Source organism: Phalacrocorax carbo, unplaced genomic scaffold (assembly GCF_963921805.1).
Source record: "Phalacrocorax carbo unplaced genomic scaffold, bPhaCar2.1 SCAFFOLD_289, whole genome shotgun sequence".
Lineage (NCBI taxonomy): Eukaryota > Metazoa > Chordata > Aves > Suliformes > Phalacrocoracidae > Phalacrocorax > Phalacrocorax carbo.
The window spans coordinates 12,236-35,735 of record NW_026990315.1 but is presented as its reverse complement, the minus strand read 5'-3'; the positions used below and the strand labels follow the sequence as shown (position 1 = coordinate 35,735).

Below are 23,500 nucleotides of genomic sequence, written 5' to 3'. Positions count from 1 at the left end.
GATCACGGGGCCAAACACCCGCGTCACGTGCGCGCGTGGGGGGGGGGAAACCGGGTGCGCGCGCCCTCTTCCCCTCCCCCTCCTCCCCCTCCCCCTCCCCCTCCCCCTCCCCCTTCCCCTTCCCCTTCCTCCCCTCCCTCCTCCTCCTCCTCCTCCTCCTCCTCGTCTCCCTCGCCTTTCACTCGGCGCGCTCGGGGAGGGGGGGTCTCCCCTCCCCTCCCCCCCCCTCCGGTCGTCCCCTCCCCGCCCCTCCCCCCCCGGTGCCGGCCTCTCCCCTCCCCCCCCGCGACCTCCCGGCTCCGCTCCCGGCTCCGGCGGCGGCGGCGACACGGACGTTGCGGCAGCGGCGCTGGCGGGGGGGGGAGGGGGGGGAAGGGGGGGGAGGGGGGGAGGGGCGGGGGGAGGGGAGGGAGGAGGAGGAGGAGGAGGGAGGTTAAAAAGGGGGGGGGAGGGGGGAAGAGCGACGGCGGAAGGGGGAGGGGCCTCGGGGGCGCAGGCGCGCGGGAGGGTGGGGGGAGGGGGGATTGGCCACGCCCACCCCCGGGGGGGAAGGGGGGGAGGGGGAGGGGGGGTTGGAGGGCGCCGGGGTGACCTATAGGGGTCCCGGGTGGGGGGTCTATAGGGGAGGAGGAGCCTATAGCACCCGGAAGAGCCCTATAGGGGCGGGGTGGGGGGTGGGGTGTTGAACGCCTATAGCGACCCAGGGGGGTCTATAGGGTGCCAGGGAGCCCCTATAGCACCCGGAAGAGCCCTATAGGGGCGGGGTGGGGCTCTGTAGGACCCCAAAGAGCCCCTATGGCAAGTGGGGGGTGGGGTGTTGAACCCCTATAGCCACCCAGGGGGGTCTATAGGGTGCCAGGGAGCCCCTATAGCACCCGGAAGAGCCCTATAGGGGCGGGGTGGGGCTCTATAGGACCCGTGAGAGCCCTATGGCAAGTGGGGGGTGGGGTGTAGAACCCCTATAGGGACCCAGGGGGGTCTATAGGGTGCCAGGGAGCCCCTATAGCACCCGGAAGAGCCCTATAGGGGCGGGGTGGGGCTCTGTAGGACCCGTGAGAGCCCCTATGGCAAGTGGGGGGTGGGTTGTTGAACCCCTATAGGGACCCAGGGGGGTCTATAGGGTGCCAGGGAGCCCCTATAGCACCCGGAAGAGCCCTATGGGGGCGGGGTGGGGCTCTGTAGGACCCGTGAGAGCCCCTATGGCACCCGGAAGAGCCCTATAGGGGCGGGGTGGGGCTCTATAGGACCCCAAAGAGCCCCTATGGCAAGTGGGGGGTGGGGTGTTGAACCCCTATAGCGACCCAGGGGGGTCTATAGTGTGCCAGGGAGCCCCTATAGCACCGGCAAGAGCCCTATGGGGGCGGGGTGGGGCTCTATAGGACCCGTGAGAGCCCCTATGGCAAGTGTGGGGTGGGGTGTTGAACCCCTATAGGGACCCAGGGGGGTCTATAGGGTGCCAGGGAGCCCCTATAGCACCCGGAAGAGCCCGATAGGGGCGGGGTGGGGCTCTATAGCACCCGGAAGAGCCCCTATGGCAAGTGTGGGGTGGGGTGTAGAACCCCTATAGCCACCCAGGGGGGTCTATAGTGTGCCAGGGAGCGCCTATAGCACCCGGAAGAGCCCTATAGGGGCGGGGTGGGGCTCTATAGGACCCGTGAGAGCCCCTATGGCAAGTGGGGGATGGGGTGTAGAACCCCTATAGGGACCCAGGGGGGTCTATAGGGTGCCAGGGAGCCCCTATAGCACCGGGAAGAGCCCTATAGGGGCGGGGTGGGGCTCTGTAGGACCCGTGAGAGCCCCTATGGCAAGTGGGGGGTGGGTTGTTGAACCCCTATAGGGACCCAGGGGGGTCTATAGGGTGCCAGGGAGCCCCTATAGCACCCGGAAGAGCCCTATGGGGGCGGGGTGGGGCTCTGTAGGACCCGTGAGAGCCCCTATGGCACCCGGACGAGCCCTATAGGGGCGGGGTGGGGCTCTATAGGACCCCAAAGAGCCCCTATGGCAAGTGGGGGGTGGGGTGTTGAACCCCTATAGCGACCCAGGGGGGTCTATAGGGTGCCAGGGAGCCCCTATAGCACCCGGAAGAGCCCTATGGGGGCGGGGTGGGGTTCTATAGGACCCGTGAGAGCCCCTATGGCAAGTGGGGGGTGGGGTGTAGAACCCCTATAGGGACCCAGGGGTGTCTATAGGGTGCCAGGGAGCCCCTATAGCACCCGGAAGAGCCCGATAGGGGCGGGGTGGGGCTCTATAGGACCCGTGAGAGCCCCTATGGCAAGTGTGGGGTGGGGTGTTGAACCCCTATAGGGACCCAGGGGGGTCTATAGGGTGCCAGGGAGCCCCTATAGCACCGGGAAGAGCCCTATAGGGGCGGGGTGGGGCTCTATAGGACCCGGAAGAGCCCCTATGGCAAGTGGGGGGTGGGGTGTTGAACGCCTATAGGGACCCAGGGGGGTCTATAGGGTGCCAGGGAGCCCCTATAGCACCCGGAAGAGCCCGATAGGGGCGGGGTGGGGCTCTATAGGACCCGTGAGAGCCCCTATGGCAAGTGGGGGGTGGGGTGTTGAACCCCTGTAGCGACCCAGGGGGGTCTATAGGGTGCCAGGGAGCCCCTATAGCACCCGGAAGAGCCCTATAGGGGCGGGGTGGGGCTCTATAGCACCCGGAAGAGCCCCTATGGCAAGTGCGGGGTGGGGTGTTGAACCCCTATAGGGACCCAGGGGGGTCTATAGGGTGCCAGGGAGCCCCTATAGCACCCGGAAGAGCCCGATAGGGGCGGGGTGGGGCTCTATAGGACCCGTGAGAGCCCCTATGGCAAGTGGGGGGTGGGTTGTTGAACCCCTATAGGGACCCAGGGGGGTCTATAGGGTGCCAGGGAGCCCCTATAGCACCCGGAAGAGCCCTATGGGGGCGGGGTGGGGCTCTGTAGGACCCGTGAGAGCCCCTATGGCACCCGGACGAGCCCTATAGGGGCGGGGTGGGGCTCTATAGGACCCCAAAGAGCCCCTATGGCAAGTGGGGGGTGGGGTGTTGAACCCCTATAGCGACCCAGGGGGGTCTATAGTGTGCCAGGGAGCCCCTATAGCACCCGGAAGAGCCCTATGGGGGCGGGGTGGGGCTCTATAGGACCCGTGAGAGCCCCTATGGCAAGTGGGGGGTGGGGTGTAGAACCCCTATAGGGACCCAGGGGTGTCTATAGGGTGCCAGGGAGCCCCTATAGCACCCGGAAGAGCCCGATAGGGGCGGGGTGGGGCTCTATAGGACCCGTGAGAGCCCCTATGGCAAGTGTGGGGTGGGGTGTTGAACCCCTATAGGGACCCAGGGGTGTCTATAGGGTGCCAGGGAGCCCCTATAGCACCGGGAAGAGCCCTATAGGGGCGGGGTGGGGCTCTATAGGACCCGGAAGAGCCCCTATGGCAAGTGTGGGGTGGGGTGTTGAACGCCTATAGGGACCCAGGGGGGTCTATAGGGTGCCAGGGAGCCCCTATAGCACCCGGAAGAGCCCTATAGGGGCGGGGTGGGGCTCTATAGGACCCGTGAGAGCCCCTATGGCAAGTGGGGGGTGGGGTGTTGAACCCCTATGGCAACCTGGGTGGGGGACAGGGGGGACTATAGTGTGCCAGGGAGCCCCTATAGCACCCGGAAGAGCCCCTATAGAACCTGGAAGAGCCTCCATAGGGACCAGGGGGGATGCTATAGGACCTGGGCGGGGGCACTGTAGTGATCCGGAGGACCCTATAGCACCCAGAAGAGCCCTATAGGACCTGGAGGAGCCCCTATAGCAACCAGGAGGGCACCCTATGGGGTTCCTGGGTCCCCTATAGCACCCAGAAGAGCCCTTATAGTGACCTGTGGAGCCCCTATGGCAGCCAGAAGAGCCCCATAGGACCTGGAGGAGCCCCTATAGCAACCAGGAGGGCACCCTATGGGGTTCCTGGGTCCCCTATAGCACCCAGAAGAGCCCTATATCGATTGGGAGGGAGGCTATAGCACCTGGGGGGGGGGGGCTATGGGGCCTTGGGGGGATATTATAGCACCCAGAAGAGCCCCTATAGCAATGCGGGGGACCTTATAGTGAGCCACAAAGCACCTGTAGCACCCAGAAGAGCTCGTATAGCGACCCTGGGGGACCCTATAGCACTTGGAAGAGCACCTATAGGGTGCTGGGAGGGCATATAGTGACCCAGGAGGGCCCTATGGCTCCTGGAGGAGCCCTATAGCAACTTATAGGGACCATATAGTACCCAGAAGAGCCCTATAGTGACTCAGGCAAACCTTGTAGCACCCAGAAGAGTCCCTATAGCAAACAAGGGGGGCCCTATAGATCCTGGGGGCAGGGCTATAGCATCCCAGGGGGTCCCTATAGGGTCTCAGGAAGCCCCTATATCACCCAGAAGAGCCCCTATAGCAACCCGGGGCCCCTATAGTGGCCCACAGAGCCCCTGTAGCACCTGGAAGAGTCCCTATAGTAACCCAGGGGGGCTCTATGGCACCCAGAGGAGCCCCTATAGGGTCCCAGGGAGGCTTCTATAGCACCTGGGGGGCCTATAGGGTGCAGGGGGGCCCTATAGTGACCGGGGGGGGGGGGGCTATACTACCCAAAGACACCTACAGTGACCCAGGTAGCCCCTATAGCCTGTGGAGGAGCCCTATAGCCAGCCAAGGGGACCCTATAGCACACAGAAGTGTCCTTATAGTGATCCAGGGTGGGCCTATAGGGACTGGGGGGGGCATATAGGATTCCAGGGACCCCTATAACACCCAGAGGAGCCCTATAGCATCCAAGGCAGCCCTTATAACAGCCGAGGGAGGCCCTATAGCACCCGAGGGGGACCTATATTGCCTGTGGGGGCTCCTAGAGCAAGGGAGGGCCCTATAGGGTCCCAGGGGGCTCCTATAGCACTTGGGGGGGGGACACCTAGAGCATCTCAGGGGGACTTATAGTGCTTTTAAGGCTCCTATAGGACACAGAGGAGACCTATAACATCCCAGGGGTCTCCTATAGCACCTGTAGGGTCCAGGGGGGCCTATAGTGCCTGTGACAGGTCTCCTATGGCACCTAAGGAGCCCAATAGTGCCCTATGGAGCCCCTATAGCATCCAAGGGTGGCCTGGTGATGGTTGTGGGTGCCCCTATAGCAGCCGGTGGGGCCCTATATTGCCTGTGGTGACCTGGAGGAGCTCTATAGGGTCCTGGGGCTCCTATAGCACCTGGATGGGGGCTATAGTGCCCCAGAGGAGCCCTATAGGGTGCAAGGGGGCTCCTATAGCACCTGGGGGAGGCCTATAGTGTCCCAGAGGGGCCCTATAGGGTGCAAGGGGGCTCCTATAGCACCTGGGGGAGGTCTATAGTGTCCCAGAGGGGCCCTATAGGGTGCAAGGGGTCTCCTATAGCACCTGGGGGAGGTCTATAGTGTCCCAGAGGGGCCCTATAGGGTGCAAGGGGTCTCCTATAGCACCTGGGGGAGGCCTATAGTGTCCCAGAGGAGCCCTATAGGGTGCAAGGGGTCTCCTATAGCACCTGGGGGAGGCCTGTAGGGTGCAAGGGGTCTCCTATAGCACCTGGGGGAGGCCTATAGTGTCCCAGAGGGGCCCTATAGGGTGCAAGGGGTCTCCTATAGCACCTGGGGGAGCCCTGTAGGGTGCAAGGGGTCTCCTATAGCACCTGGGGGAGGCCTATAGTGTCCCAGAGGGGCCCTATAGGGTGCAAGGGGTCTCCTATAGCACCTGGGGGAGTCCTGTAGGGTGCAAGGGGGTTCCTATAGCACCTGGGGGAGGTCTATAGTGTCCCAGAGGGGCCCTATAGGGTGCAAGGGGTCTCCTATAGCACCTGGGGGAGGTCTATAGTGTCCCAGAGGGGCCCTATAGGGTGCAAGGGGTCTCCTATAGCACCTGGGGGAGTCCTGTAGGGTGCAAGGGGTCTCCTATAGCACCTGGGGGAGGCCTATAGTGTCCCAGAGGGGCCCTATAGGGTGCAAGGGGGCTCCTATAGCACCTGGGGGAGGTCTATAGTGTCCCAGAGGAGCCCTATAGGGTGCAAGGGGTCTCCTATAGCACCTGGGGGAGGCCTATAGTGTCCCAGAGGGGCCCTATAGGGTGCAAGGGGTCTCCTATAGCACCTGGGGGAGTCCTGTAGGGTGCAAGGGGGCTCCTATAGCACCTGGGGGAGGCCTATAGTGTCCCAGAGGGGCCCTATAGGGTGCAAGGGGTCTCCTATAGCACCTGGGGGAGGCCTATAGGGTGCAAGGGGGTTCCTATAGCACCTGGGGGAGGTCTATAGTGTCCCAGAGGGGCCCTATAGGGTGCAAGGGGGTTCCTATAGCACCTGGGGGAGGTCTATAGTGTCCCAGAGGGGCCCTATAGGGTGCAAGGGGGCTCCTATAGCACCTGGGGGAGGCCTATAGTGTCCCAGAGGGGCCCTATAGGGTGCAAGGGGGTTCCTATAGCACCTGGGGGAGGCCTATAGTGTCCCAGAGGAGGCCTATAGGGTGCAAGGGGTCTCCTATAGCACCTGGGGGAGGCCTATAGTGTCCCAGAGGAGGCCTGTAGGGTGCAAGGGGGCTCCTATAGCACCTGGGGGAGGCCTATAGTGTCCCAGAGGGGCCCTATAGGGTGCAAGGGGGTTCCTATAGCACCTGGGGGAGGCCTATAGTGTCCCAGAGGAGGCCTATAGGGTGCAAGGGGTCTCCTATAGCACCTGGGGGAGGTCTGTAGTGTCCCAGAGGAGGCCTATAGGGTGCAAGGGGGCTCCTATAGCACTTTGGGGGGGGGGGTGTCCCACCAAGCCCCCCCTTATAGTACCCAGGGGTCCCTATAGAGCACCTCCCCCACCCTCCTATAGCCCTGGTGTCCTATCGATGCCCCTCCCCCCCGGCCCCTATAGCAGGTGGGCGTGGCTTCGGGCACGTCCGGTTTATTGGGGGGGTGGGGGGGGTGTCGCTGGGGTCAAAGGTCACGGTGGGGGGAGGGGGCTCGTTAAGGTGGTTAATGAAGGGCGGCCCCTGGGAGGGGCAATAAATAATTATGGGGGCGGGGCCCGCCGGGAGGGGTGGGGCCAAGGGCGGGGCTTCCTGTCCATGCCCAATGGCTGGGGTGGTGCCTAGGGGGTGGTGGGCGGAGCCCAGGGTGTGGTGGGTGGAGCCTAGACCTCAGTGGGAGGTGCCTAGGCTGAGGTGGGTGGAGCCTAGGGCGTGGTGGGTGGAGCTAGGCAGCAGTAGGTGGAGCCTAAGCAGCAGTGGGTGGAGCCAGCCACAATGGGCGGAGCCTCTTGTCACCAGGCGGAGCAACTGGTGGGGCGCGTCTATGTGGGTGGAGCAGCGGGCGTGGCAGGTCCCTCACTGGGCGGATCCCACAGTGGGCGTGGCCAGCAGATGGGGGCGTGTCAAATCTCCGGGTGGGTGTGGCTTTACACCCGATGGGCGTGTCCAGAGCCCAGTGGGTGGAGCCTGAAGCCTCAACAAGCCAGGGAGGGCGGGTCCCATCGAGGGGGCGTGTCCAGGAGGGGGGTGGGCGGAACCAGGAGGGGGTGGGCGTGTCCGGGGCATCGGAGGGCGTGTCCAGGGAGGAGGAGGGCGGGGTCACTTGACACGGATCTCGGCGTATTCGGGGGGTTCTTCGGGGGGGCCCCGGGCCGGTTTGGGGGGAGGGGCCGGTTCCGGGGGGGCTGCCGGCCCCTCCCCCACCCCCAGCGCCCACCGGCCCACGGCCCCCCGCAGCCAGCGGGCCTGGGGACACCGGCAGGGCACCGTCACCCCCCGGGGAACCCCAACACCCCTCTGGGACCCCCACATCCGCCCATGTCCCCCCAACGCCCCCCCCAAATGTCCCCCCATGATCCCCCAAAGTCCCTCTGTGACCCCCCCATGTCCTCCCCATGTCCCCCAATATCCCCCTGTCCCCCAGTGCCCCCCAAATGTCCCCCCATGACCCCCCAAAGTCCCTCCGTGACCCCCCCATGTCCCCCAATATCCCCCTGTCCCCCAGCGCCCCCCAAATGTCCCCCCATGACCCCCCAAATCCCGCCATGACCCCCGTGTTCCCCCAATGTCCCCCCAATTTCCCCCTGTCCCCCAATGCCCCCCAAAGTCCCTCAATGCCCCCATGACCCCCCCCAAATCCCTCTGTGACCCCCAAGTCCCCCCAATATCCCCCAAGTCCCCCCAATGTCCCCCCATGTACCCCCCAAATCCCTCCGCGACCCCCATGACCCCCCAATATCCCCCGTGCCCCCCCCAATGTCCCCCCCCACGCCCCCCCCATACCTGCAGTGGGCGGAGCTCAGGGTCGGGGTCCCCCCCCTGCCCGGGTGGGGGCGGCACCGGGGTCACCTCGGGGCTTCCCGTCGCCTTCCTAGGTGGGGTCGGGGGTCAGGGGTCACGCCCTGACCTCTGACCCCATCCTGGCCCCACCCACTCCCTTCCCCCGCCCCTCCCCTGGCCGTGCCTCCGTTTCCCCCCGACCCAACCCACCGTGAGGGGGCGTGGCCAATCCCCGGGGGGTGGGCGTGGTATCACTGAGGGGCGTGGCACACAAAGAGGTGTGGTCTAGAAGGGCGTGGTCTCCTCGGGAGGGCGTGGCCTCCCCATTGGGTGTGGCCTCCCCAGGGATGTGGCCTCGCCCAAGGGGTTTGACCTCTTGGGGCATCTGTGGGGGCGTGGCCACCGAAGGGGCGTGGTCTCCCACCGGGGTGGTCCCCATAGAGGGCGGGGTCTTCCCAGATGGGCGTGGCCTCATCAAGGGGCATGGCCTGTCCTGAGATGCGACCGGGGGTGGGGTGGGGGGGTGGTGTTGCCCCTTTTGGGCCTCGCCAAAAGGCATGGTCTCAATATGGGCGTGGCACTGTTGGGGCGTGGCCTCATGGGGGCGTGGTCTCACGGGGTGTGGTCTCCCAGGGGCGTGGTGGGGAGGGGCATCCCTAAGGGGAGGGGCGGGGTAATGCATATTCCCTTCCCACGGGTGGGGTCCCCCCGTGGGCGTGGCCCCCCGTGGGCGTGGCCCCCCTCCCGCCGGTGGGCGGGGCCAGCCCGGGGGCGTGTCTCACTTGCGACGGCTCTGGCTGAGGTAGCAGACGAGGGCGATGACGATGGCGAAGGCCACGACGGCCCCGACCGGCCCCACCTTGGCCCAAACCAGCCCCCCTGCGAGGGGGGAGGAGCAAAGAGGGGTCATGGGGGGGTCAACAACCCCCCCCCGGGGGTCATAACCCCTCCCCCAGAGGGGCAACAACCCCTCCCCCACCGCAGCAACAACCCCTCCCCCACCGTGGGAGTGCACCCCGGGAAATTCCCACGCCCCCCCATAGGGGCTGTAGGGGGAGATTGGGGGGGCAAATATCACCCGGGAGGGGGGGAAATACCCTGGGGGGGGGCAAATAAAAGAGTGGGGGGCAGTTTCATTCCCCCCCCCCCATCTTGGGCGTGGCAATTGCTGGCAGGGATTTCTCACAAACCACCCCCCCCAAAATAGGGGTTGGGGGGAGTTTTGGGGGGGCAAATAAATTCGGGGGGGGCAAATATCACCTTGTGGGGGAGAAATACCCCCTGGGGGGGGCAAATATCATCCAGGGGGGCAAATAATCCCGAGGGGGGAAATGGGTGTGGGGGATTATAACCCCTCCCCGGGGGGCTGAATGAGGCGTGGGAATGGCCAGCAGGAATTTCCCACGCCCCCTTCCCCCCAAAAAAAAGTCACTGGGGGGGGGGGGTGTGTGACACTGGGTGACACCCGGATGGGTGACAAGGTGACAGGTGGTTCTCGATGGGATTTGGGGTGACTTCCCCCACCCCCCATGCGTGTGTGTGGGTCAATGGGGGCGTGGGAAAATGCCAGCAATAATTCCCACACCCCCCAACTGTCCCCCCCAGGGGGTGTCACTGGGTGACGGTGACAAGTGACGGTGACACCCAGATGGGTGACAAGGTGACAGGCGGTTCCCGATGGGATTTGGGGTGATTCCTCCCCCCAAGGTGTGAATAGGGGTGTGGGAAAATGCCGGCATTAATTCCCACACCCCCCAACTGTCCCCCCAGGGGGTGTCACTGGGTGACGGTGACAAGTGACGGTGACACCCAGATGGGTGACAAGGTGACAGGTGGTTCCCGATGGGATTTGGGGTGATTCCTCCCCCGCCGGGGTCAATGGGGGTGTGGGAAAATGCCAGCAATAATTCCCACACCCCTAACTGTCCCCCCAGGGGGTGACACCGGGTGACGGTGACGAGTGACGGTGACGTTCCGGGTGACTTACCGGGATGATGGAAGCGCAGTTGTTGCCTGACGCTGCCGTGGGGGTTGTGGGCGGAGCAAAGCACGGCCAATCGGGGGTCGAGGGTCCCCCGAAGCGTGAGGATCCCGGTGACGGTGACGACCCCCCCCGTCCCCTGCCCCGGCGTGGTGACGGTGTAATCGCGGTGACCCTCGGTGACGGTGACGTTACGGGACGGTAGGTCAAAGGTCACGGCCGGTTCGGGGATGGCGGAGGCCGAACAGACGCAACGTGCCCCATCCCCCCCCGGGGTGCAGCGGGAATCGGGGAGAAGGATGGGGGGGACTGTGGGGGAGGGGTGGGGGCGGGGGGGGGGGTGGGGACACCCCAACAAGTCACCAGGGGACCCAGGAGTTAGGGGGACCCCCCCATAACACACCTGGGACACCAAAAGCACATCCAAGACCCACAATAACCCCCTCAGACACCCCAATGTCCCCCCAACACCCCCCTTAGACACCCCAAAATACCCCCCTTAGACACCCCAATAACACCTTAGGGACCCCAATAACCCCATTGATCCCCCAATACCCCCCTTAGACACCCCAAAATACCCCCCTTAGACACCCCAATAACACCTTAGGGACCCCAATAACCCCATTGATCCCCCAATACCCCCCTTAGACACCCCAAAATACCCCCCTTAGACACCCCAATAACACCTTAAGGACCCCAATAACCCCATTGATCCCCCAATACCCCCCTTAGACACCCCAAAATACCCCCCTTAGACACCCCAATAACACCTTAAGGACCCCAATAACCCCATTGATCCCCCAATACCCCCCTTAGACACCCCAAATACCCCCTTAGACACCCCAATAACCCCATTGATCCCCCAATACTGCCCCAATACCCCCCTTAGACACCCCAAATACCCCCTTAGACACCCCAATAACCCCATTGATCCCCCAATACTGCCCCAATACCCCCCTTAGACACCCCAAATACCCCCTTAGACACCCCAATAACCCCATTGATCCCCCAATACTGCCCCAATACCCCCCTTAGACACCCCAAATACCCCCTTAGACACCCCAATAACCCCATTGATCCCCCAATACTGCCCCAATACCCCCCTTAGACACCCCAAATACCCCTTAGACACCCCAATAACAACCTAGGGACCCCAATAACCCCATTAATCCCCCCAATACTGCCCCAATACCCCCTTAGACACCCCAATAACAACCTAGGGACCCCAATAACCCCATTAATCCCCCCAATACTGCCCCAATACCCCCTTAGACACCCCAATAACAACATAGGGACCCCCAATAACCCTCCCCGGCCCCCACCCCCCCCAAAACTCACACTCGACGGTGAGGTTGAAGGGGAGGCTGCTCTCCCCGTGCTGGTTCTCGGCGCGGCACAGGTATTCGCCGGCATCCTCCGGTCTGGCGGCTGCCAAGGTCATGGTCACCTGGGGTTCGTAGACGGCGGCGGCCACCACCCGGCGTCCCCGTGTCACCGTCACGATGGGCGCGGGGTGACTGGCGGCACCGCACGTCACCGTCACCGGGTCCCCCGCCACCACCCAGAGCGAGCCGTTGAGGACGGGTGAACGCGGGGCGTCTGGAAAAGGGGGGGGGGAAAGGGGGTGAGGGGGGGGCTGGGGGTTTGGGGGGGCACGGGGGGTTTGGGAGGGGCATAGGGGGGTTTGGGGGGGGCATAGGGGGGTTTGGGGGGGCATAGGGGGGTTTGGGAGGGGCACAGGGGGGTTGGCAGGACCCAGTAGGGACCCTCCCAGGGGACCCAGGAATGAGCCCAGAATAGACCCAGGAGTGGCCCCCCCCTCAGAGGGCACCCAGGTGTACCCCAAAAAAGGACACCCAGGAGTGCCCCCAAGAAGGGGTCCCCCCAAAAAGGGTACCCAGGAGCACCCCTAAGAAGGGGTTCCCACAAAATGGGGACCCAGGAGTTCCCCCAGAAGGGGTCCCCCAAAAAAAGGGGACCCAGGAGTTCCTCTAAGAAGGGGTCCCCCAAAAAGGGACCTAGGTGTGCCCCTAAGAAGGGGTAAGGGGTCCCCCCAAAAAGGAGACCCAGTAATGCCCCTAAGAAGGGGTCCCCCCAAAAAAAGGGTACCCAGGAGTTCCTCTAAGAAGGGGTCCCCCAAAAAGGGACCCAGGCATGCCCCAAGAAGGGGTCCCCCCATAAAGGACACCCAGGAGTGCCCCCAAGGAGGGGTCCCCCCAAAATGGGGACCCAGGAGTTCCCCCCAGAAGGGGTCCCCCACAAAAGGGTACCCAGGTGTGCCTCTAATAAGGGGTCCCCCCAAAAAGGGACCTAGGTGTGCCCCTAAGAAGGGGTCCCCCCAAAAAAAGGGTACCCAGGAGTGCCTCTAAGAAGGGGTCCCCCCAAAAGGGGACCTAGGAGTACCCCCAAGAAGGGGTCCCCCCAAAAAAGGGTACCCAGGAGTTCCTCTAAGAAGGGGTCCCCCCAAAAGGGGACCTAGGAGTACCCCCAAGAAGGGGTCCCCCCAAAAAAGGGTACCCAGGAGTTCCTCTAAGAAGGGGTCCCCCCAAAAAGGGACCCAGGAGTGCCCCGAAGAAGGGGTCCCCCCAAAAAAGGGGACCCAGTAATGCCCCTAAGAAGGGGTCCCCCAAAAAAGGGACCCAGGAGCGCCCCCAAGAAGGGGAACCCGGTGCCCGCCCGCCGTCCCCCCGCGGGTCCTCACAGGCCACGTGAAGCTGGAGGCTCCGGTTGTGGCGGCCGTGCCGGTTCTCGGCCACGCAGCTGTAGGTACCGGCGTCATCCGGCTCCACCCGGGGCAAAACCAAGCGGAGACTGGTTGAAACCGGTTCTTCCCGTAACACCGTGACCCCCCGAAACCAGGAGAGTAACGGGGGCGGCCGCCCCTCGGCTTCGCACCCCAGGTCCACCTGGGTCCCTTCCACCGCTTCGCCCGGACCTGAGACCTCCAGCACCCGTGGCTCGTCTGGGGGTGGGGGGGAGACGGGGGTTAAAGTGGGTGGGGGGGATCTGGGGGTCCCCAAAGCACCCAGACCCCCCACCACCACCACATCCAACTTACACTGAACATCGAGGGCGACGGCGGCCTCGAAAGCCAAGGTGCTGTTGGCGAAGGCGACCCGACACGCCAAGCGGCGGCCGCCGTCTTCTCGGCGGGGCCGAAACCGTAGCAGGGCTAAAACGGTGCCGGCGCCGGCCGCGTCCTCCCGTAATTCCCGCTCGGAAGCTTCCGGAAGCTCCGCGGTCCCTTCCCAACGCACCCGGGGTTGGAGCTGGGGGCAGTTATCGGGGACGCGGCATCGGATTTCTACCTCTTCTCCTGCCACCAGCTCGGGGGGAACCTCCAGTACTGGTTCCTCTGGGAGAAGGGAGAGGAGGTCCGGGATTGGGACCCCCCGTATTGGGTCTGGGGTCCCAGAGGATCAGGATTGGGACCCCCCGTATTGGGTCTGGGGTCCCAGTGGTTCAGGATTGGGACCCCCCCATATTGGGTCTGGGGTCCCAGAGGATCAGGATTGGGACCCCCCGTATTGGGTCTGGGGTCCCAGAGGATCAGGATTGGGACCCCCACTATTGGGTCTGGGGACCCAGAGGATCAGGATTGGGACCCCCCCACTATTGGGTCTGGGGTCCCAGAGGATCAGGATTGGGACCCCCACTATTGGGTCTGGGGTCCCAGAGGATCAGGATTGGGACCCCCACTATTGGGTCTGGGGTCCCAGAGGATCAGGATTGGGACCCCCACTATCGGGTCTGGAGTCCCAGAGGATCAGGATTGGGACCCCCCCATATTGGGTCTGGGGACCGAGAGGATCAGGATTGGGACCCCCACTATTGGGTCTGGGGTCCCAGAGGATCAGGATTGGGACCCCCCACTTCGTATTGGGTGTGGGGTCTCAGGGGTCTTGGACTGGGAAACCCCTATAGGGTCTGGGGACCCAGTGGTTCAGGACTAGGACCCCCCGTATTGGGTCTGGGGTCCCAGAGGATCAGGATTGGGACCCCCACTATTGGGTCTGGGGACCCAGAGGATCAGGATTGGGACCCCCCATATTGGGTCTGGGGTCCCAGGGGTCCAGGATTGCGACCCCCCCCCTATTGGGTCTGGGGTCCCAGGCATCTGAGCCCCCTCCGCCCAGGGAACCCAGGCATCCCACCCCCCTCAAACAGGGTCTGAGCCCCCTCCCCCAAGGGAACCCAGGCATCCCACCCCCCTCAAATGGGGTCCCAGGTGTCTGAGCCCCCTCCCCCAAGGGAACCCAGGCATCCCACCCCCCTCAAACGGGGTCTGAGCCCCCTCCCCCGAGGGAACCCAGGCATCCCACCCCCCTCAAATGGGGTCTGAGCCCCCTCCCCCGAGGGAACCCAGGCATCCCACCCCCCTCAAATGGGGTCTGAGCCCCCTCCCCCAAGGGAACCCAGGCATCCCACCCCCCTCAAATGGGGTCTGAGCCCCCTCCCCCCAGGGAACCCAGGCATCCCACCCCCCTCAAATGGGGTCCCAGGTGTCTGAGCCCCCTCCCCCAAGGGAACCCAGGCATCCCACCCCCCTCAAATGGGGTCCCAGGTGTCTGAGCCCCCTCCCCCAAGGGAACCCAGGCATCCCACCCCCCTCAAATGGGGTCTGAGCCCCCTCCCCCGAGGGAACCCAGGCATCCCACCCCCCTCAAATGGGGTCTGAGCCCCCTCCGAACTCACCCAACACCTCCAACGTCGTATGTTCGGAGAAGCTGTACTGATTATAACCCCCTAAATCACCCCGAAAATAATATTTCCCGGCTAATTCGGGGCTGAGGGGTCCTAAGAGGAGGGAACAGTCCCGGACGCCGGGGTCTCCCACCAGCCTGGCTCGCCCCGTGAAGCTCTCGTGGACGGCTCCTGCCCTCGACCGAGCCACCACGGGGGGATAATTTTTGGGGTAGGGGCTCCCGAAATACCACAAGCCGTGAACGGTGGCCGGACGCAATTCTTCCGGGTAGCCGAAACGACACGGGACGGCCACGCAGGTCCCCGAGAGCCCGGCCACCGCCGGGGGCATCCAGGCGGCCCAGGGGCCCCCCGACGTCCCTGGGGGGGTGGGGGGACGGGGTGGGGGGACACAGAGCCTGTCAGACAGGACAGCCCCCCGACCGGGGTGACAACAGGGGCGCTGAGCATCCCTGGGGTCTCATAACGGGGCGCTGAGGATCCCTGGGGTCTCATAATGGGGGCGCTGAGCATCCCTGGGGTCTCATAATGGGGCGCTGAGTCTCCCTGGGGTCTCATAATGGGGCGCTGAGTATCCCTGGGGTCTCATAACAGGGCTCTGAGTCTCCCTGGGGTCTCATAACGGGGCGCTGAGGATCCCTGGGGTCTCATAACGGGGCGCTGAGTCTCCCTGGGGTCTCATAACGGGGCGCTGAGCATCCCTGGGGTCTCATAACGGGGCGCTGAGCATCCTGGGGGTCTCATAATGGGGCGCTGAGCATCCCTGGGGTCTCATAACGGGGCGCTGAGCATCCCTGGGGTCTCATAACAGGGCGCTGAGCGTCCCTGGGGTCTCATAACGGGGCGCTGAGCATCCCTGGGGTCTCATAACGGGGCGCTGAGCGTCCCTGGGGTCTCATAACGGGGCGCTGAGTGTCCCTGGGGTCTCATAACGGGGCGCTGAGTGTCCCTGGGGTCTCATAACGGGGCGCTGAGCATCCCTGGGGTCTCATAACAGGGCGCTGAGTATCCCTGGGGTCTCATAACAGGGCGCTGAGGATCCCTGGGGTCTCATAACGGGGCGCTGAGTCTCCCTGGGGTCTCATAATGGGGGTGCTGAGCATCCCTGGGGTCTCATAACGGGGCGCTGAGCATCCCTGGGGTCTCATAATGGGGGTGCTGAGCATCCCTGGGGTCTCATAGCGGGGCGCTGAGCGTCCCTGGGGTCTCATAACGGGGCGCTGAGTGTCCCTGGGGTCTCATAACGGGGCGCTGAGGATCCCTGGGGTCTCATAATGGGGCGCTGAGCATCCCTGGGGTCTCATAACGGGGTGCTGAGCATCCCTGGGGTCTCATAACGGGGCGCTGAGTGTCCCTGGGGTCTCATAATGGGGCGCTGAGGATCCCTGGGGTCTCATAACGGGGTGCTGAGCATCCTGGGGGTCTCATAACGGGGCGCTGAGCGTCCCTGGGGTCTCATAACGGGGCGCTGAGCATCCCTGGGGTCTCATAACGGGGCGCTGAGCGTCCCTGGGGTCTCATAACGGGGCGCTGAGCGTCCCTGGGGTCTCATAACGGGGCGCTGAGTGTCCCTGGGGTCTCATAACGGGGCGCTGAGGATCCCTGGGGTCTCATAACGGGGCGCTGAGGATCCCTGGGGTCTCATAACGGGGCGCTGAGCGTCCCTGGGGTCTCATAACGGGGCGCTGAGCATCCCTGGGGTCTCATAACGGGGCGCTGAGGATCCCTGGGGTCTCATAACGGGGCGCTGAGCGTCCCTGGGGTCTCATAACGGGGCGCTGAGTGTCCCTGGGGTCTCATAACGGGGCGCTGAGCGTCCCTGGGGTCTCATAACGGGGCGCTGAGGATCCCTGGGGTCTCATAACGGGGCGCTGAGTGTCCCTGGGGTCTCATAACGGGGCGCTGAGCGTCCCGGGGGTCTCATAACGGGGCGCTGAGGATCCCTGGGGTCTCATAACGGGGCGCTGAGCGTCCCTGGGGTCTCATAACGGGGCGCTGAGCGTCCCGGGGGTCTCATAACGGGGCGCTGAGGATCCCTGGGGTCTCATAACGGGGCGCTGAGCGTCCCTGGGGTCTCATAACGGGGCGCTGAGCGTCCCTGGGGTCTCATAACGGGGCGCTGAGGGTCTATTGGGCCTGGTAACGGGGTTCTGGGCACCCCCTGGGGCTGATAACGGGGTCCTGGCTCCGTAATAATGGGGTCCTCCCACTTCCCCCAGTCTCCCCCAGTCCCCTCCAAATCCTCCCAGTCCCTCCCAGTGCTTCCAGGCCCCTCCCAGTCTCCCCCCAGCCCCCTCCCAGTCTCCCTCAGTCCCCCCCAGTCCCTCCCAGCCCCTCCCAGTCCCTCCCAGTCCCCCCCAGCCCCCTCCCAGCCCCCCCCCAGTCTCCTCCCAGCCCCCTCCCAGCCCCCCCCAGCCCCTCCCAGTGCTCCCAGTACCTGGGGGTAGGGGCAGCAGCAGCAGCAGGGCGGTGGGGAGGGCGGCGGCCACCGGCCTCATGGCAGGGGCTGGGGGACACAGAGGGTGACCCCAGTGTACCCTCCCAGTGTCCCCAGTATCCCCTCCCAGTATCCCCCAGTGTCCCCCAGTGTCCCCAACATCCCCTCCAAACATCCCCTCCCAGTGTCCCCCAGTGTCCCCAACATCCCCTCCCAGTGCCCCCTCCCCGTGTCCCCCAGTGTGCCCAACATCCCCTCCCAGTGTCCCCTCCCAGTGTCCCCCAGTGTCCCCAACATACCCTCCCAGTGTCCCCCTCCCAGTGTCCCCCAGTGTCCCCAACATCCCCTCCCAGTGTCCCCCTCCCCGTGTCCCCCAGTGTCCCCAACATCCCCTCCCAGTGTCCCCTATTGGCCCAGTGTCCCCCAGTGTCCCCAACATCCCCTCCCAGTGTCCCCTATTGGCCCAGTGTCCCCCAGTGTCCCCAACATCCCCTCCCAGTGTCCCCCTCCCCGTGTCCCCCAGTGTCCCCAACATCCCCTCCCAGTGTCCCCCTGACAGTGTCCCCCCCGCCCCCAGTGTCCCCCATGTCTCCAGTGTCCCCAGTGTCCTCTCCCAGTGTCCCCCAGTGTCCCCCTGGTCCCTGTCCCCCTCTTATCCCCATTGTCCCCATGGTCCCCAGTGTCCCCCATTGTCCCCTGCTGTCCCCAGTGTCCCCACTGTCCCCAGTGTCCCCCCACTCCTCAGTGCCCCCAGTGCCCCCCTCATCCCTGTCCCCCCACTGTCCCCTATTGGCCCAGTGTCCCCAGTGTCCCCTTGGCCCAGTGTCCCCTATCGTCCCTGTCCCCCCCTTCTCCCCAGTGTCCCCAGTGTCCATTTGTCCCTGTCCCCCCACTGTCCCCAGTGTCCCCTATTGGCCCAGTGTCCCCAGTGTCCCCCATCGTCCCTGTCCCCCCAGTGTCCCCCACTGTCCCCTTGCCCCATCCCCCCATTGTCCCCAGTGCCCCCCCCTTGTCCCCAGTGTCCCCAGTGTCCCCGCCCCCCACTGTCCCCAGTGTCCCCTATCGTCCCTGTCCCCCCAGTGTCCCCAGTGTCCCCCACCGTCCCCTATTGGCCCAGTGTCCCCAGTGTCCCCTTGGCCCAGTGTCCCCTATCGTCCCTGTCCCCCCATTGTCCCCAGTGTCCCCAGTGTCCCCTTGTCCCTGCCCCCCACTGTCCCCAGTGTCCCCTATCATCCCTGTCCCCCCCTTGTCCCCAGTGTCCCCAGTGTCCCCCCATTGTCCCCAGTGTCCCCAGTGTCCCCTATCGTCCCTGTCCCCCCCTTGTCCCCAGTGTCCCCCCCTTGTCCCCAGTGTCCCCTTGTCCCTGCCCCCCACTGTCCCCAGTGTCCCCTATCGTCCCTGTCCCCCCAGTGTCCCCAGTGTCCCCAGTGTCCCCCCATTGTCCCCAGTGTCCCCTTGTCCCTGCCCCCCAGTGTCCCCAGTGTCCCCTATCATCCCTGTCCCCCCCTTGTCCCCAGTGTCCCCAGTGTCCCCCCATTGTCCCCAGTGTCCCCAGTGTCCCCTATCGTCCCTGTCCCCCCCTTGTCCCCAGTGTCCCCCCAGTGTCCCCAGTGTCCCCAACATCCCCTCCCAGTGTCCCCAGTGTCCCCTATCGTCCCTGTCCCCCCAGTGTCCCCAGTGTCCCCAGTGTCCCCCCATTGTCCCCAGTGTCCCCTTGTCCCTGCCCCCCAGTGTCCCCAGTGTCCCCTATCGTCCCTGTCCCCCCCTTGTCCCCACTGTCCCCAGTGTCCCCTTGTCCCTGCCCCCCACTGTCCCCAGTGTCCCCTATCGTCCCTGTCCCCCCAGTGTCCCCAGTGTCCCCCACTGTCCCCTATTGGCCCAGTGTCCCCAGTGTCCCCTTGGCCCAGTGTCCCCTATCGTCCCTGTCCCCCCCTTGTCCCCAGTGTCCCCAGTGTCCATTTGTCCCTGTCCCCCCACTGTCCCCAGTGTCCCCTATTGGCCCAGTGTCCCCAGTGTCCCCTATCATCCCTGTCCCCCCATTGTCCCCAGTGCCCCCCCCTTGTCCCCAGTGTCCCCAGTGCCCCCCCCTTGTCCCCAGTGTCCCCAGTGTCCCTGCCCCGCACTGTCCCCAGTGTCCCCTATCGTCCCTGTCCCCCCAGTGTCCCCAGTGTCCCCACCGTCCCCTATTGGCCCAGTGTCCCCAGCGTCCCCTTGGCCCAGTGTCCCCAATCGTCCCTGTCCCCCCAGTGTCCCCAGTGTCCCCCACCGTCCCCTATTGGCCCAGTGTCCCCAATCGTCCCTGTCCCCCCCTTGTCCCCAGTGTCCCCAGTGTCCCCCCATTGTCCCCAGTGTCCCCTATTGTCCCTGTCCCCCCAGTGTCCCCCATTGTCCCTGTCCCCCCAGTGTCCCCCCAGTGTCCCCCACTGTCCCCTTGGCCCAGTGTCCCCAGTGTCCCCAGTGCCCCCCCCTTGTCCCCAGTGTCCCCTATTGGCCCAATGTCCCCAGTGCCCCCCCTTGTCCCCAGTGCCCCCTATTGGCCCAGTGTCCCCAGTGTCCCCAGTGCCCCCCCCTTGTCCCCAGTGTCCCCTATTGTCCCCCAGTGTCCCCATTGTCCCCTGTCCCTCTCCCCCTCCCATCACTGTCCCCCATTGTCCCCATTGTCCCCAGCGCCTGACGGTCCCAGGCGGTGCCGGGGGACGGGTGACAACACCAAGCACGGCCCCCCCCCATCCCCCCCATCCCCCCGGACGCCTGGGGCCCCCCCCCGGACGCCTGGGCCCCCCCCCCAGACGCCTGGGTCCCCCCCACGCTGCCATCGGACGAATTCCTGACGCGCCGGTGTCACCCCCACGTCCCGAGGGGACAAAGGGACCCTCTGTGTGTGTCCCCCACCCCCACCCCCGGGTGCCTGGGTCCCCCCTCGAACGCCTGGGTCCCCCCCCGGACTCCTGGGGTCCCCCCCCAGGACTCCTGGGTTCCGCCCCCCCCCCCCTCCTGGGTCCCCCATGGTACACACAGGCCCCATTGAACCCTGCCAGGGTGGGGGGTCCCAAGAATTTGGGGAGGGGTCCCAGGTGTTTGGGGGGGACCCAGGTGTTTGGGGGGGACCCCGGCATTTGGGGGCAACCCAAGCATTTGGGGGGAGATGCAAGCATTTGGGGGGGGGGAACCCAGGCATTTGGGGGGGACCCAGGCGTTTGGGGGGGACCCAGGCGTTCGGGGGGGACCCAGGCATTTGGGGGGCCCCCAGTGTTTGGGGGGGATGACCCAGGTTTTTAGGGGCGACCCAAGCATTTGGGGGGGAGATGCAGGCATTTGGGGGGGAGCCAGGCATCCAGAGGGACCCACATATTTGGGGGGGACCCAGGCGTTTGGGAGGGGACCCAGGCATTTGTGGGGGGACCCAGGTATTTGGGGGGGCCACAAGCATTTGGGGGGGGACCCAGGATTTCGGGGGGGACCCTGATGTCTGGGAGGGGTCCCAGGTGTCCAGAGGGACCTGTGCATTTGGGGGGACCCAGGATTTCAGGGGGGGACACAAGCATTTGGGGGGGTATCCCAGGCATCTGGGGGGGCCCAGGATTTTGGGGGGACCCTGGTGTCTGGGAGGGGTCCCAGGTGTCCGGGGGGACACAGGCTTTTGGGGGGGATCCAGGCATCTGGGGGGGTCCCAGTTGTCTTGGGGGGGGACACCCAGGCATTTGCGGGGTACACAGGCCCCCTTGGTGGGGGCCACCTTGAACACCTGGGTGCCCAGGGGGCAGTGGGGGGGGATGTAGGGGAGCCCCGGACCCCTGGGTCCCCAGGGGGCAATGGGTGTGGGGGGTGTGGGGGTGTGTGTGGGGGGCCCCATGACCTCTGGGTCCCCAGGGGGCAGTGGGTGGGGGTGGGGATGTGGGGGGCCCCGGACCCCTGGGTCCCCAGGTGGCAGTGGGTGGGTGGGGGACCCCGGATCCCCAGGGGGCAGTGGGTGGGGCGGGGGTGTGGGGGGTCCCGGACCCCTGGGTCCCCAGGGGGCAGTGGATGGGGGACCCCGGATCCCCAGGGGGCAGTGGGTGGGGGTGGGGATGTGGGGGGCCCCAGACCCCTGGGTCCCCAGGGGGCAGTGGGTGGGGGTGGGGATGTGGGGGGGTGTGTGGGGGGCCCCGGACCCCTGGGTCCCCAGGGGGCAGTGGGTGGGGATGTGGGGGTCCCGGACCCCCGGATCCCCAGGGGGCAGCGGGTGGGGGGGGGATGTGGGGGGTCCCGGACCCCTGGGTCCCCAGGGGGCAGTGGGTGGGGATGTGGGGGGCCCCAGACCCCCGGATCCCCAGGGGGCAGCGGGTGGGGGGGGATGTGGGGGGTCCCGGACCCCCGGATCCCCAGGGAGCAGTGGGTGGGGGGTGGGGGAGGGGCCCCGGACCCCTGGGTCCCCTCGGAGCCTGGCGGCGCCACCAAGGCCACAAGGGGACATTTGTCCCTAGGATGGAATGATGTCACCCCCTCCCCCCCCCGGGGGGGGGGGCGGGGGGAGAGAGAGAAGGGGGGGGACGACACCCGGACACCTGGGTCCCCACTGTGCTACTGGGGGGCTACTGGTCACCCCCTGAGGGGTCCCAGGCGTTCGGGTGGGTCTGGGGGTGGGGTGGGGGTGTGGGGGGGTCATGACCCGATGGGGACCCTTGGGGACATTTGGGGGGACCCAGGCATCTGGGGACCCACCCCAAACGCACCCCACAAGGGACCCAGGCATCCAGGGGGGTGGGGGGGGACCCCCACTCCCACCCCCCACCCCATTCCATCCCCCCCACACCCCCCTATCCACGTACCGCTGTGGGGTGGGTGCCCCGAGGAGGGACCCAGGCGTCCGGGTGGTGGTGGGGGGCCGGGAGTGAGGGTGTGGGGGGGGGACGGCCGGGAATATGTACTGGGTGGGGGTGGGGGTGGGGGGCAGGGCCACCCCAGGGTCCCGCCCGGACGCCTGGGTCCTTGGGAGACACCGCGGGCCTGTGGCACCCTTCGGCGCGGATGCCTGGGCCCCCCCAAATGCTGGGGTCACCCCAGGACACCCGGATCCCCCCACAGATGCCTGGGTCTCCCCCAAATGCTGGGGTCACCCCAGGACACCCGGATCCCCCCACAGATGCCTGGGTCCCCCCCAAATGCTGGGGTCACCCCAGGACACCTGGGTGCCCCCCCCCCGATGCCTGGGTCTCCCCCAAATGCTGGGGTCACCCCAGGACACCTGGGTCCCCCCCCGGATACCTGGGTCCCCCCAAATGCTGAGGTCACCCCAGGACACCTGGGTGCCCCCCCCCCCGATGCCTGGGTCCCCCCCAAATGCTGGGGTCACCCCAGGACACCTGGGTGCCCCCCCGATGCCTGGGTCCCCCCCAAATGCTGAGGTCACCCCAGGACACCTGGGTGCCCCCCCGATGCCTGGGTCCCCCCCAAATGCTGAGGTCACCCCAGGACACCTGGGTGCCCCCCCGATGCCTGGGTCCCCCCCAAATGCTGGGGTCACCCCAGGACACCTGGGTGCCCCCCCAGTGCCTGGGTCCCCCCCAAATGCTGGGGTCACCCCAGGACACCTGGGTGCCCCCCCCGGATACCTGGGTCCCCCCCAAATGCTGGGGTCACCCCAGGACACCTGGGTCCCCCCAAAAACACTGGGAGCAGCTGGGACCCGACCTCTGGGGTCCACCTCCCCTACCCCCCCCCCCCAAACCCGGCCCTTAAGCCCCTCCTCCTTCTCCTGGGGCCACGCCCTCTCGCTTTTGGCCCCGCCCTCAAGCGCGGCGCAGATCGAAGCACTTCGTGGCGAGGGGGGTGGAGCACGGTGCGCCCCCCCCCAACCCCTCCCCCCCCAGGCTCTAGAGGGGGGTTTATGGGACTGTGGGGGGGCTCAAAGCCCTCCCTAGAGCGGAGGGAGCGGGATTTGCACCCCTTTTTACCCCCTTTCCCCCCTCTTTTTTCCCCCGTTCCCCCCCCGGCGCCACCGCAATGGTCGCGCCCGCACCTGCCCGGAGTGGGCGCGGCCTCACCTGGGCGGAACCACCGCGCGCGCGGAGGGGGGGGGCGTGTCATTCCCCCCCCCTTCCCCCGCCCCCCCCCCTTCCTCCTGCTTAATGAACTCGCCCAGGTG

The 23,500-nt window shown here is 65.9% G+C and overlaps 1 protein-coding gene across 2 annotated transcripts; it reads right to left on the bottom strand.

Annotated features, from left to right (window-relative positions):
* Window positions 1-6,899: 6,899 nt before the first annotated feature.
* Window positions 6,900-23,453, bottom strand: MAG (myelin associated glycoprotein). Of its 2 annotated transcripts, none has more exons than XM_064440148.1 (10): window positions 23,400-23,453; window positions 17,377-17,445; window positions 14,931-15,299; window positions 13,294-13,590; window positions 12,937-13,197; window positions 11,574-11,834; window positions 10,242-10,544; window positions 9,037-9,133; window positions 8,258-8,345; window positions 6,900-7,720 (listed from the first exon to the last, which is right to left on the bottom strand). In XM_064440148.1, exons 1-10 carry the CDS (start codon window positions 23,440-23,442, stop codon window positions 7,574-7,576), a joined length of 1,935 nt encoding a protein of 644 aa, XP_064296218.1. In that variant the 5' UTR covers window positions 23,443-23,453; the 3' UTR covers window positions 6,900-7,573. The 2 variants fall into 2 exon arrangements, with proteins under 2 accessions (XP_064296218.1, XP_064296219.1); XM_064440149.1 differs by lacking the exon at window positions 23,400-23,453 and adding an exon at window positions 22,185-22,234.
* Window positions 23,454-23,500: the final 47 nt, after the last annotated feature.